The 12617-nt window shown below is 40.1% G+C and overlaps 1 protein-coding gene across 2 annotated transcripts in view; it reads left to right on the top strand.

Moving 5' to 3' along the window:
- The window catches only part of LOC146678249 (transcription initiation factor TFIID subunit 4), a 104814-nt gene extending 93544 nt beyond the window's left edge, over positions 1 to 11270 (top strand). For both annotated transcript variants that reach the window (XM_085423697.1, XM_085423932.1), the window contains one exon: positions 9018 to 11270. In XM_085423697.1, the coding sequence (XP_085279823.1) occupies positions 9018 to 9191 (174 nt within the window). In that variant the 3' untranslated portion in view covers positions 9192 to 11270. The remainder of the gene's footprint in view (positions 1 to 9017) is intronic.
- The last annotated feature ends 1347 nt before the right edge of the window (positions 11271 to 12617 follow it).

The raw sequence follows: 12617 nt of genomic DNA, 5'->3' as shown, positions 1-12617 counted from the left end.
ATATAAAACATGAAACTCCACTCTTTCCCCTGAAGAGCGTGGATTTTAATCAGACCTGCTCTTCAGACAGCCATTTTCCTGCTGCTCATCTTAGCAGGCGCTGCATCAGGTGCACGGGGACCAGTGTCAGCAGCACGGGAACGAGCCTGTGATGGCTAAGTGATGTCAAAAATGGCCCCATTAATGTCAATTTAAGATCAAGGGCCGATTCATAGCGCGAACCTCTGCCATAGATGTGCTCTCTAAAACCCTACATCTGCAAATCTACTGTGGCTCCTTGGTGTGTTCCTTTTCTTGTAAGTGAAATGTGTCACTGCTCATATGAGGATTTATGTGAAGACTGACAGCTCAGGATACAGCACATGTCTGCCGAGCAGCGGGAACTGTTGTGCTGCTTTTCGTGTCTCATCCTGTGCTTGAGTCAGTGTCTGTTATTGCGCATGGGTTCTGTGTTATTCAGTGCCATGCTATTTTGCTAGTGTACCATTTTCCCTAATTAGGCCATTTGCAGGATGCGTTCTTCTTAGTATGGTCATTTATGTTTGATACCATTCTGAACCGATAGGCTTTTGTTAACTGGTTATTCCTATTTGGAACGTTTCGCAAAGACATCAAAGGGTGGACCACAAGCCTCATTTGGCAACTTCTCGTAGCTATCCATCGGCTGCAAAACACCCCGGTGCCTTGATTATTAACTCAGTCACCACCCTCTCATTCAACTTGAATTAAAAATTAAAAACCAGCAGAAATGACAGTGCCACACCATTGAAAGTAAAGTGTGTAAAACCAACAAGGGCTCATTAGCGAGTAGTTCTGAAGACAAGCATTCTGACTAGAGACTCATTACACTTCTCCTATTTTAACTCTAATTGGGTTCATTTTATATATGAAACGCCTTGAATATTTAATGCTGAAAAAGTTCTACTTCTGATACTTTATGTAGCCAAAGATACTTGGCCTGTGTTAATTGTCCAGGTTATCAGGGAGGCTGTTAGCAGTTTCGTAGCCACTTGTGCCTCACTATAGAAAGTGCCAGAGAAGCAAGACATTGAACACATTGCTTGGTGGGTTATTGGTTGGATTATGATCTTCAGACAAATAAAACATTTATTAATCACAACAGCAACAAACGCACCATCTGGATCCTTGTTATGTTAGCTGTTCTGCTGGTGTACTACTCTGGTTGTGGACAATATGGCTTTCCTGTCATTTAGCAGATAATAATTGGCAATATGTGAACAAATGTTATTACCCCCAAATCCTAAGCGGGGTTGCCAACTTAAGCTACAAAGCCCCACCTAATAAAGCCTTTGTACTATTTAACAAGTTGTTCAGCTAGCCAGGCTTAGAGCATTTTAATTAAAAAGATTAAAAACGGTGTTATGGTTTCTTCCTCTAGTTGCCTTCACAAAATCTTTTGTTTCTCTCAGGTTGAAAAGAAAGAGAGAGGGGAAACAAAAGCAAGATTGTGTTTCCAGGCAGGAAAGTTTGAAGTTCTTTGTTTGGAAGTAAGGTTCCGGGTGCAGCAGACTGTTTAGCTTGGTGACCCTGTGACTGTCTTCTGAGGAATTGTATGAGCAGCCCTGCAGAATAGTGCTCCGGGGTCGGCTTTCATCTTAGCAGTAACCTGTGGACTCAGGGCGATGGAATTGCAGCTTTGTCAGTACACTACTAATTAGAAAATTCCTGACCTCGAGCAAGATGTTTTAATTATGTGTTGTGTCAACGAGTTTGCAGATTTAATCCACCGTTGATACACACTCAAGTGTGCAAACTGTGTCGCACATTGTAGTAGATCAAGTGGAATGGAGCACTTTTTTTTCTACTTCGTCTTTCTCTTCCTCGTGTAACCTTACGCCTTTCCTGCACCGTGTTATTCAAGAGCCATCACATGCTTAAGTAGCCAAATTAGACGTGGAGTTAATGTGTTAGCTCGTGAAAAAGCTGGTCTGATTCGCTTTGGTTGTGGGAGGCTGAACAATGTGACAGTATTGTGCTGGGTGTGAGCTCTCTGTTGCAGTGAGTCAGTGTGAGGGAAGGCAGGAAAGGGTTAAACAGAAATTGAGCGGGGATGCTGGGGGCAGCAGTGCTGCAGAACATAGCAGTGTTCGTGCGAAGGCAAGTCATTTCCCGAAACACTGCAGACACATGGCCTGCGGCGCTCTAAAACCTTTGGAGACCAAAATGGCTTGCAGGAGTTAGAAGTAATAAGGTGTTTTTTTGCCTTCTTTCTCCTTGACTGAAATTCTGCACGGTTGCTATGCATTGCCATGGAGCTGTGTAGCTGTTTTTATGGTTTATGTGGGTATTAAGATGCTCTGCAACTGGCCATTTTTGAGATTTGTTGTTGTTTAGTTGTGAAGCAAATGGAAGTTGTTTGTTTTGAAAGTAATTCCCTCATCCTTTTTGCCATGATCAGAATGCTAGACCTCACTCCTGTCCCATTGTGTTTTACCCTTTATTCTTTTAGTTTTTCTTTTTACTGTTCACAAAATGACAAATTAAAAATAACATGTTTGTGACAAGAAAAGAAATATATAGCAAATGGGCTTCACTCGCCTCCATTTTTGAAAGCATGGCGACACTGGCTGCCTCTTATTTAGAAACCTCTGATAGGAACAAAGGCCATCTGCGTCAGTGCATGAACATAAAGCTGTGGTATTAGTCCATTCTGACCTCTGTGATTATTGGTGGACTGAACCAAAACCCTTTTCATCCTTTCCCCTGGTTCTGTTAATCTTGGCTGCCTTGTCTGCTTCAAAGGGGAGCTCCGGCATATAATCTGGGTATGTACATCTGTGAATTATTATTCTAATTCTTTATACGTTTATTAGAGCTGAATAAACTCCACATCAAATACATCACTCGGGCAATGTCAGAAAGCCTGGGGCAAATCAGCCGACATCTGTTAACTCTTTCAAAATGGCCTCATCCAGCATGTCTGTGGGCGTAGAAGAGCGAGAAAAGGGAGAGGCGAGAGAGAAAGTCTCTGTTGCTGATTAATGGCGCCCGGAGAAGAGGCGTTTCAGGCCGAGTGTGGAGATGAAGCGGGGCTGCACTCCCACGGCTGGGCTACACACTGTAAACACTGAAGGGACGAGGCAGCGTTCCCCAACTGAAATGCAGCATGGAGGAAAACATGTGGGAAAGCTTTGCATCCTGGCACATAGTCAGTCAACCAGGCAGTCAGTTAGTCAGCCCTTCAGTCAGTAAATGAGTCGGTTGGTCAGTGAGTCAGTCAAGCTCTGAGCCAGTCAGCCCAACAGTCAGGTCTTCAGTTTGTCAATCAGCAAATCTGCGAGGCCTTCAGTCAACCAGCATGCATGATAGTTTGTCAGCACATCAGGTACTCATCATGTGAGGAAGCCCAACAGGAGTAGGACCTGCAAGCCAATTTAAAGGATCTAAACACCTAATGCAAATATAATTGGAGCACTAAATCATGACTTTGTGCTCTTAAGAGTGACCGAAATATGAAAGAGAAAATTTTCATAACTAAATAGCAGCTATCGTTAACTTCCGCCCAGTTTTTAGCTTTAAAACACTACTTGGTTTAGCTTTTGCTTCGCTTATTTGTCTATGTTATCAGCAGTCTATCATTGTTGTTCTATATATGTCCTCATTGCCTGAGGCTTAGACATAAGAGCTATCTCACCACCAAAGTAAAAGATAAATGTTGTATTATGAACAGCTTCTATTTTTCTTAACCAAGAGTCTAGTATTTGTCTTTTAGCATGACAGCTAAGCGGTGTTTTCTCCCCATGTTGCAGTTTTAGTTAATACAGCGTGATTGTTAGTGTGTTGTCGCACACTGGTACATACAGTACACCCTCTCTCACCACCCAGCCTCTGTCTGCAACTTCTGCCGTGAGGAGTGGAGTGCTGAGACAGCAGGTTGGACTGTGCAGGGCCGAGCAGCTCTGCGTGCCTGGCAAAGTGGGCCATTAACCCACCGCCCTAAGGTGTGACCTGGGCCAAATCCAATATTGGCTTCGGCATCAAGGCACAGGTGCCACTCAGGGTTCAAAGACACAGATCAGCAAGAAACCCACCACCACCGCTACCCTACCCCCTTTCCCTTAAACAGTAAAGGACTGAATGTAAATTGCATACACATACAAGCACCACTACTGTTACTGTTCAACTGGAGATAATAAGTCAAAAATAAGGGCAAGATTAAGAAAGACAGAGAGTGTAAATAGAAATATGAATTGAAAGTAAGTTTAGCAAAATATGAATTCATTTTAGTTCTGTCAAAGTTAAAGTGAGTTTTGCAGTCCATATATGATCTGATAATCTGAAATTGTGATTTGCTGACTTTGTCCTTTCTGGTAAAATATTCTTTTTTTTCCACGAATCTCTGATTATCATATAAAAGTAGAAAAAAAATTAATGTCCAAACACACCAGCCTTGTCATTTTCATGAAATCTGTCCTCACTCATAATTTTATAATTGCATTGGGACTTAAGAAGATAATAACACTAAATAATACAAGCCTTGTATTTGTTGTTACCTTTGTCATTATCTTGAAATCTGTGTGTTCTGCCAAACTGTCTGCTCAGATGAAACAGTGGGTTTCTCTACTAAACAAACAAATAAAAGATAAATGAAGGAACATGTGGAACAGTTTTAATATGTTCCAGTTCACTCTTAAAATCACAGTGATACCAGCGTGTTGACGTGGCTATGCACCATTCTTGGTTTAAAACGATGTTAGATTCAGGTGGTCTCTAGTCATTGTTTAGGGAAAATCAAATCTCCTCTCCCATATAAATCAGTTAGAGGGGATGAACTGTCAAACTTACGAAGGAAATGGAGTGTAACAAGTTGAAAATTCTGTCTGGTATCAGGCCATATTTATTGTGAATAACTTCTGTAAATCTTACTTCAGTCATTTAAAGTATGCATTCATGTTCTATTTATAAATCTAATCTGAAGTTTAGCTTCACAAGAAATTGCTGAAACTATTTTTTGCCTTATTATAGGGTCACAACCCAAGAATGTGCAGGACTTGTCCTGTGCTTCAGTGCCTCTCTCATTATTTTCCACTTAGTGTGTTATGCTAATTGCAAGATAGATAAAGCACATTTAGACATGCTTTTTCTGCTTTTTCGTGCATTCGCATATGTGCTGGAAACCACAGGGAATTAAATAGTGTAACATAATGTGTCTGGACCATTGGCGCATTGTCATGTATGTCAACACACTGTCGCTGAAGACCAGAGCCAGCAAAAGAGGCCTTATTACAGATGAGCTTTAAAGCCTCTGCTCTCCCCTCCTCAGGTTCTATCCACCGCACTCTCTGTGTTTTTTCTGTCTGTCCCCCGCTCCAAACAAGTCAAATGTCTGAAGAGATGTATCGAAGTATCCCTGCGCATTCTGTACGATGGATATGTCATATGACATAATGCCTCCGAGCGCCCATCACAGATAAAATGACAGATGCTGTTTTTTGCCTCATGGATCTTTCTTGGCCAAGCTGATTTTGAGATTTTCCTTTTTGCTGTACTCCTCTGTCTGTCTTTGTGACTCTGCTCTCGTACTCTTTCCTCTGCTCACGTTTTCTTTTTATCCACCATGACCTTACAAAAGTCTACCATTTTGTTTTTTTTTATTGAATTTCAAACACAATTACAGTGTAATTGCTAGACAAGGAGCGAATAGTCATTGATGTCTCACTTCCCTTTCTAACTGACACTCCACCATCTGCTTTGTTTAGCGGTGGTGTTTACCATGCCCATCCCTCTCCTCCCTCCTCTGCAACATTATTTCCTGTGTGTACTGGTGAGAGGCATTGGTCTCCATAGATACTGACAACAACATACCACTGTTTGGGTTGTTGGCATTCCTTATGACGACAGCATATAAAGACAGAGGGGAGAGGAGAGGCTGTTTTGAGTGAATTCCTCTATAAGCGCTGGACTTTCTGCCTGTATTATTTCAATCACTTACGACTGCCCTTGTCCCCAAAGGGAATAAGGCATTCTGGGATCTGCAGTGCACTACCTGTTGACCATGATCTGTCTGTGCTTTCTGCCTCCCTCCACCCCACCATCACCCACTTTAGCCACTGCACCACCCCAGCACTGACTGCCTGCCTGTGGCCAGTGGTGGATGGATGGCTTTGATTGGTAAAATCTGTGGCCCTGTCATCAACCTTACTTGTGAGTGGCAGTAATTGGCATGGCAGTAGGCAGGCCCATCTTTCACGTGTGGTCAGCTATGATTGACCTGATTAAAGTGGGGTTGCTCCCCAAAGTGAGGGTCTGGTGTGCCCCAGGGTGCTGAGGAGCATGCTGTACCCACTTGCCCCTAGATGTGGTTGAGGTAAGTTGGCAGGAGAAGTGGCCTGCGAGCCTCAATCATCATACAGCTTCCAAAAAGGGACAAAATGTGTTCTAAGGGTAATTTGAGACAAGGCATCATCATACATTGTACACAAACACAAGCATATGAGGGGGTGGGTACTGGAGGGACTTTGGTTTTGTTCTTGTAAATTCATACCCATCATATGTTTGCAGTTAAGGCCTGTCTGTACTCTGTGTTTACAGAGTGGTGCAATCAATGTAATTATGAGAGGGTGTTCCTGACTGAAATGTCTGTCTTATTTCTCTGTGCCTGGGTGAAAAGTGGGCACTCGCTGGATTTGTTTCCCAGTGTTTCTCATTTCCAAATGTAAATGCATCTCTTGATTTGTATCAGCCTCTGTATACACTCCCTGTTTTTTTATCGTTCTCCTTTTTCCTGGATCAAATACAAACAACAAGGTCTCCATTTCAGACTGGAACGTCAGCTAAGATCTATGTCAGCAGAGTTGTTTATTTAGAGGAAAAATCTGTTCATAGTCCAGGCAATGTAAAGAGCCATAAAACATACATGAGCAAAAATGTGGCCTTTGGTGCATGTTGCCAATGTTTTGTTTTGTAAGTTTAAAGAATTTGTTTTTGAACATTTGCCTGCACCTGAAGATCTGGACATTATTAGTGTGTCTTTTGATCTCATCCAGCTCTTCAAGACAGATTATTTTTCTTTATTGGAGGTGTATACTTGCTTAGAGGCCACATTCCTTACTATTGATACTGTCAATGTGTTTGCCATTGAACAAAGATTACTTTATTTTCTGAATGGAAACCACATATTGCTTGACTCTAAACAGTTTTGTGTTTTACTATAGAAACTGTTCCAAAGACTTACAGAAAAGAAAGTGAGGGAAAAACTCTTAGTAAAAGGAACAATAAAAAAAGTCATACTGAGTTTGGGGTTTGTGTTGAGGTCACAGCATGGTGGTGCACTGATAGGAGGTGGTATACAGGGCTTTGCAGACCCATATGTACATGTTGTAACTGTAGCTGCACTGTCACCAAGGGACAGTGTCAAAAATACGTAGAACAACCAGTAAACTGGGCTACTCTAGGTTAAGTTGGGAGTTTAGCTTAGCTGTAAAAAAAAAAAAAGCCATACAAAAAGCTTGTTTGCAGTGAGGTGAAACCAAAAATAATGAAAACTGTCTATATTTGAGCTATATGCTATCTTTGATGTCTTTTTTGCAATTTGTCTTCTTTGTGGTGGACTTTACTGTCTGTCCCATTCTGTTCAAGCCAACCTTTCAACCAGTTGGCCATCTGTTATGCTTTTGGCCTTTTAAATGAAAAAAAAAACAACAACCATCCAATGGCAACAGCTACATTACATGCAATGTAGCTGCCGCATTAGTTGAATTCCCACAATCCCTCTCTTTGCATAGCCAAAGTACACAAACAGACACCAATGTGGGATCAAAAATCGATCATTACACACCACAATTTAACTTATCACAATTTGCCATTCAAAAACAAAAGTATTCTCTTCTCTTTTTAGCTGCATGATTCCTACAAAGTCACAAATGAGTTGCTAGAAAGTAAAATACGATTGAGTAAATCTGTCGTCAACCTATCAGTTTGCGATTAAATGGGGTCAAGTGGGCAATTGCGTGGTCTCTGTGTGGCCATATGGCAATTAACTGTGATAAATTAATGCAAAATTGCAAACCTCTTTATCTGCTGAATGGCATAGGCACATGGCAAGCTTCTTGTTATATAGAAATATAACAAAAATACAGCCAGCTGGCAACCAGTTGAGTTGAGTCCCCTTTTTTGCAAAGAGACACATTGCAGATGAGATGTGCTTATCAGTGCAGATGGAACCAGATTTACTGCAAAATATTTGCAATCTGTTTGCATTTATAAATTAAACGTCAGTTATTTGCAAATCTTTGTCAATCTGTCTGAAAGTAATTGCAGTCTGACTGAGTCGGACTGTAGTAATTCAGAGACAGGCTGCCTACCCCCAGGCGACCCATGCAGTCGCCTCACAATTCAAAGTGGCTGCCCAGAGCTTGAAGGTTTTGCATGTGTAATGTCTGGGCAATCAGTTGATCATCCAAACTCTTTGGTGATGAAATGCACACAAAAAAAAATCAATATTGACCACCAACTTTTCTTAGTTACAAGGGGACCGTTATGTTTTTACTGTAGTGTGACTAAGCCATAATGTCAGCCTGCTACAATGCTCACATTCTAAGATGCACGTTGCATTTGTTTAGAAAGCATGGATCCACTGTGTCATAAAAGAGACCTTTCAATTTGAGTTTTATTTTAGGGGAAGAAGTCACAAGAAACAAAATCTAGCAAGTTTGCCTTGTCGAGATGTAGCTCTCAACCTCAATATGAAAGCTGAACCATTATGGTATAAAAGTTGATGTTAGCTCTCGATACATGTTTGAAATGCAAAAGTAAAAGGGTTCAAAACGGCAGCAATCCAAATGTAGTAGAAGTGCTGGGAACAGTGTATGGCTGCACAAGGAGATGACCTTGAAGTGTTTAGCGCTTTTACTTAAATTGGATGAGGGTTTTACTGTTTTACTGCTGCAGAACTGCAGAACCTGGCTTTTACATGGATAATATAGCACTTGATGAAAAGCATCGACATATCGTATGAGTTATTTCATTTCACCTTTCGACCTCTGCATTGTCTCCAGGTTTCCGGCAGTACGGCAGGCTCCCCAGCCAGCTCATCCGCCCCATCCACCTCATCACGCCAGTATACACGGCAGCGCATCACTCGTGTCAACCTCAGGGACTTAATTTTCTACATGGAGCAGGAGAGAGAGACCGCCCACTCGCTCCTCCTTTACCGTGCCCTGCTCAAGTAGCCTCTGCTCCGCTCAGCGCCCACCTCAACCACCTCCTCCTCCTTCCCAGCCACGTGCCTTCAGATCAGGTCTAATGTTTCAGCTCTGTGTCTCCATATGTATTGTAGTGTGATGTTTGATGTAGCTTTTAATAACAAGAAAGAAAGTGAGAGAGATATAGACAGAAAAAAAAATAAAAATAAAACTGGTGTTCCGTGTCTTCTCCTTTAGCTTCACAGTGTGTAGTTAGATCATTCAGTTTAAGGGCCCCATCATTTCCTATTGCTGAAGTTGGATTTGCCAGAGGAATGATGTGTTTACGTCATAGGACTTGACCAAGACCTTCTTCCATGTTTGTTTGACATTCTTGGCAGAAGCTTCAGTGAACCACCTTAAAGTAGAAATTTCCTTGGCTAAGAAAATATAATGGCATATTGATACAGCCTACAATATTATCCATGAGTTATTTGTTGAACACAGTTCAATGAATGTAGTCTAGCTGAACCTAATAAGTGGGACTTTACAGATTTCTAGACCAACTCATGATTCTGAAACATCCAGATTCCAAATAACAGCAGTAAATTCAATTTCCTTACTATATGTGTAAATAGTTCTTTTTGAATTATTTTACAGCATGTATATTTTTATCACATGTAAGCTTTGTAAGAAAAGGAATAATCCATGTGTCAATATTATGAAACCTGATGTTTTGTACAACCATGTGCTTTGAAAGAGTCAAATTTAGATGGTATATTCTGTAGAGTGTTGTTACAAAGGAGACGCCTCTTGAGCCTTCTTGAAAGGTCATTTAACAAAAAAACACATACGGCACTATGTGACACCAGTTTCAGACTGGTTTCCCTTGTTGAGTGAGTCAGTATTTTTTAAACACATAATGTGAACATTGTTTTATGACTAGCTGTTTGTAATTTGTCTTATGGTATCATGCCCACAGTAATGGTTTATGAAGGTCAATTTTGCTGTTATTCTGAGTGCATCAGTGGCATGGGAGAATGAAAACAGACATTCCTCTATCATCCACGTTCATAGTTCTTTCTGCACATTACTGATGTTTGGCAAAAACACTTTTTAACTATTTCAAAGCAACCCACACCCTCACTTAATTAATTGAATGGCCAAATTAATCCATGAGATGTTTTAGTGCACAACATTTATATTTGTGTGACATTTGATCCAAAATATAATGTCACAGCAACAAACTAATGGTAAACTGAAGCAAGCGGCTCTGATTTGTTTCTGTTGTTGTCTTTTCTGCAATATCACTGACTGACGAACACTATTTGACCAGAAAGTCCTTTTTACATGTCTTGCATTTTCGTCATAATTACTTTCATCCCCCTATTCCTTAATGTGTTATGTAATGGCATTCATTATGGGTTTTTGTTGTTGTTTGTTTTCGCTATTTAACTAAACATTTTGGCCTCTATGCAGCTTTTCTTGTCATTTTGAAATTTATTTAAATATGGATGACATTTGCAAAAGTCGTGCATTGTAAATTTTGACGGCACTTTTTTGATATCTATTTTACCTGACAACTGAAAGCTGTCATTGTATTATAGCAAAGAAACAGTATTTGCCACTTTCTGTCAAAAGACACTTATTTTTTAACAATTAATATATTTGATCTGTTCTGCTTTTTTTTTAGATTGGCTTTTATGCTCAAGACATTTTCATAAACTTTATCTCTAAAATACCATGTTTTAAAAACAAGCACAACAGTACTTATTGTAGTGATTTCAGATGATTTTATGAATTATTTCTATGGTTTCCGGTCGTTTCACAGGAGGGCATTTCTACTGCTACTGCTACTACTACTCCTAGAACAACAACAACTACTACTACAGCTTTTTAGCCAAAATATTAGGACAATATTCCTGTGTAAACAGATGGAGGAAATACATTTCAGTGTAAGGATGATTTGTAAATATTGTTTACAAAACTATGTGTTTATTAGAACCACGTTATTTTTGGTAAACTCTTGTATATATCTTGAAAATTTCCTGTTTGTGTGAAAAACAATACTTATGTATTTGTACCTATTTTGTAAAGGAATAAATAAGCTGTTTACTAAACTGAAAAGACGACTTTTTCCAGTTTCATCTTTGTATCATTCTGGCAGCGTATGCATAAACATATTTTGTAGGTAGGAGTTTTTTACTCTAAAATGTCTCTAAATGCAAATAATAAAACAACTAAGCAATGTGTTCACCTCTTAGATTTTCAAGGGAGAATGAGATATGCTGGTTTTTTTGGGGTTTTTTTTACCAAAGTCTACTACTAATTCAGCCTGCTTCATTTCCATTTCTAACATTGCACATGCTAAGTACAAACTGAGTCAAGCGCTGCTGCTCAACTATGAAAAGTCCCTCTAGGTTTCTGCTGCTAATTAAGCAGAAGCATTTTCGAAAAGACCAAACCATTTAACTCAGTGCAAAATATTGGGGTTTAGGAGCATATTGGTTTTTTCAGGATCTCGGCCCATTCAGCCCTGAAGACGACCTTCCCCCTTTGCAAAAATGATGAACGGGGAGCACACACATGCCTGGGTAGAGAAAGGCTGGTGAGATTGCATCAGTTCAGTGAGAGAGGACAGACAGTTGAAATTTCTCATCCTATGGGGGTTGTTCAAAAACATGAGAGCAATGTGACACATGTCAGATATACAGTACATCCTTTTATTATCGCAAATATGCAAGAAAAGTCAAATGGAGACACTGTAAATGAACACATGCCCTTTAATACCACAGTCTAATGGTTTTTAAACACTTTAAATAATATACATTTGCACCTTATTATACCCTTTGAAATGTTTTAATCCATATTTACACAATGTTACGCTTTGAATTCTTTTCATTCTTTTCTGAAGAGGACTGAGGTGTCTCTTAAAAACACGAGGCTCCCATAAAACCCAGCGTCCTGATAATTCAATTTACAATAACTGTACAACTGACCCGCCTCAGAAGTGGAGCAAATGTCGTGTGGACAGGCTGAACACTGACCAGTATTTTTACTTAATGGGTGGCATGTGAACATGTCTATGAACTTTCCAGTCCAATTACACGTTCCTGTCTCTGTAGATAACCTGCTATTTCTATACTGAGGTTTTATTGCAGAAACCCATATCTACTCTTTTTTTCTCACAAATACAAATCTTTATTTATTTTTTTATTTCAAATGCGTAACCCCTTAGCTCTCGGAAGTTGTTTAGAGTCCATTATAATATAATTAACCGTGCCACTTCAGGGAGGCAAACTAAAACTGCTTTCTTTTCCTCCTTCCTGAAAAAGTTGTTCTTGTACGTGTAGTTTTAGAACACTGATCACTGATTTTTACCACTCTTCCTCAAGAAGCTACCCAGATGGAGTTCCACACCTCATATCACATGAATCAAAGATCTTCGCATCTACACCACAGTAAAGTGGACTG

This window comes from Rhamphochromis longiceps, linkage group LG1 (assembly GCF_057381845.1).
Source record: "Rhamphochromis longiceps isolate RC_006_pf linkage group LG1, R_longiceps_female_GT1.1, whole genome shotgun sequence".
NCBI lineage: Eukaryota > Metazoa > Chordata > Actinopteri > Cichliformes > Cichlidae > Rhamphochromis > Rhamphochromis longiceps.
Note: the sequence above shows the minus strand (reverse complement) of the source record. Positions and strands in the feature narration are given on the sequence as shown.